The 1,595-nt window shown below is 47.0% G+C and overlaps 1 protein-coding gene across 1 annotated transcript; it reads left to right on the top strand.

The window, feature by feature from the left end:
* The first annotated feature begins 35 nt into the window (after positions 1–35).
* On the top strand, positions 36–1,273 carry LOC123964906 (arf-GAP with Rho-GAP domain, ANK repeat and PH domain-containing protein 3-like). The gene is made up of 4 exons (XM_046041569.1): positions 36–251; positions 352–387; positions 843–906; positions 1,001–1,273. Exons 1-4 carry the CDS (start codon positions 190–192, stop codon positions 1,196–1,198), a joined length of 360 nt encoding a protein of 119 aa, XP_045897525.1. The 5' UTR covers positions 36–189; the 3' UTR covers positions 1,199–1,273.
* The last annotated feature ends 322 nt before the right edge of the window (positions 1,274–1,595 follow it).

The following is a 1,595-nucleotide window of genomic DNA, read 5'->3' as shown; positions in this document are numbered from 1 at the left end:
TTCACCTTCTCACTAGTCGAGGAAATAATGACGCTTTTATCCAGAGTGACTTACCGTTGCTCAGAGGTCGCGCGCCTTTTGGAGCAACGAGGGGTTAAGTGTCTTGATCAGCGACACATTAGTGGACGTGTCACAGTCGGGAATTGAACCCAAAGGCATGCGTCTGGTCCACTGCTCCATCACCACCCAATGACATCACATCTTAGACTTAGAGAGATTTTTATCACTGATCGAGCAGCGGGTGAAATTTGGTGAGTTTAAGTGGAGAAAAACAGAAAGAACACTAAGGTCAGAGGTCAGCTGATGAACCTGTATGACCTGTAGTGAATGTGTGTTTGTCTCCTCCTGCAGGTGGGGATTCACAGTGATGTCAGACAAACACCAGCTGTAAGTTCTCCTTAATGAACCTTCTGATCTGTAAAGTTCCTGATCCTTGAGTTCCACTGTTTAAACCACATGTCAGCTGGCTGCTCCAGGCGTTACTGTAGTTTGTAGTTTAGAAGACTTTAGAAAAACTGAGAAATGAGTTCAGGTTCTTGTGCAGCAGTGGAAGGAAAGTTTCTGTTTTTCTACATTAACTCCTCGGAGCAGCCTGTTAAAACCCTCAGAAGCTCTATTGTGTATATTTTAAATATTCTATATGATATTAATGAAGGCAGACGGAGCAGCTGGTCGCCGGTTGATCCTACAGTGAAATAAAGAACAAAACTTCTTCATTTATTTGTTAAGTTTAGATCTGAAAATGTCAAAAACGAAGTTTTTTCACTTACAGAAGAACTACAAACATGGCGGCGTTTTTTAAAAGTCGGTCTAACTTTGATTGTCGTCCGCGTGTCTCTCAGGTTTCTGTGCTGCAGCCGTGAGGCCGAGCTGTGGGACTGGATCACCGGCTTCCTCAAAGCTCAGGTGAGACGGAGGCTCGTCCCGCCGATCCGGGATCAGCGTGTCTCCGCAGGACGCCTCCCGCTGACTCTCGCCTCTTTCTGTGCTCCTTTTGCAGAACGACGACCCGGGCCCTCCGGTGCTGAGGCGCCACTCCTCGTCAGATATCTCCAAGCAGAAGTTCGGCACGATGCCGCTCGTCCCCATCAGAGGAGACGAGAGCAACAGCAGCATGCTGTCGGCCAATCAGACGCTGGTCAGGCTGCGCTCCTTCCAACCTTTGAGCGTGATGATGACTTCCTGTGGAGAAATCTAATCAAAGACGAGCCGCTGACAAAAATAAAACAAATTTAAACACGAATTTAACACAATAAAACAGGAAAAACCAAAACTCCAGATCAGAAGAGATAGTTTGACCTGTTCCCGCTAAATCCAGGACTTTTCATTCAGGACTCGTTTCTCATGAAGCTGAAGACAAACTGCGTTTTCAGATTTCAAACTCGTTTTTGGTTTCACACGTTTTCTCCTCTGCTTAAACACAAATGTCTTTTTCTGCAAACTCTAAACACAAATTCACAACTTCAGACGTGACGCTCACACTGGCACACAGTGTGACACACTCCTCCCTCCTTCACCTCCTCCTCCTCCTCCTCCTCCTCCTCCTCCTCCTCCTCCTCATCCACACAGTGTGACACACTCCTCCTCCTCCTCCT

Source organism: Micropterus dolomieu, unplaced genomic scaffold (assembly GCF_021292245.1).
Source record: "Micropterus dolomieu isolate WLL.071019.BEF.003 ecotype Adirondacks unplaced genomic scaffold, ASM2129224v1 contig_6151, whole genome shotgun sequence".
Lineage (NCBI taxonomy): Eukaryota > Metazoa > Chordata > Actinopteri > Centrarchiformes > Centrarchidae > Micropterus > Micropterus dolomieu.
This window is presented reverse-complemented; position numbering and strand designations above follow the sequence as displayed.

Bases quoted from the DNA above. Each gene is read 5' to 3' on its own strand.
- LOC123964906 (XM_046041569.1), top strand. From the start codon at position 190: ATGACATCACATCTTAGACTTAGAGAGATTTTTATCACTGATCGAGCA. The intron at 252-351 runs GTGAGTTTAAGT...CTCCTCCTGCAG, and splicing joins CGAGCAGCGGGTGAAATTTG to GTGGGGATTCACAGTGATGT. The intron at 388-842 runs GTAAGTTCTCCT...CGTGTCTCTCAG, and splicing joins ATGTCAGACAAACACCAGCT to GTTTCTGTGCTGCAGCCGTG.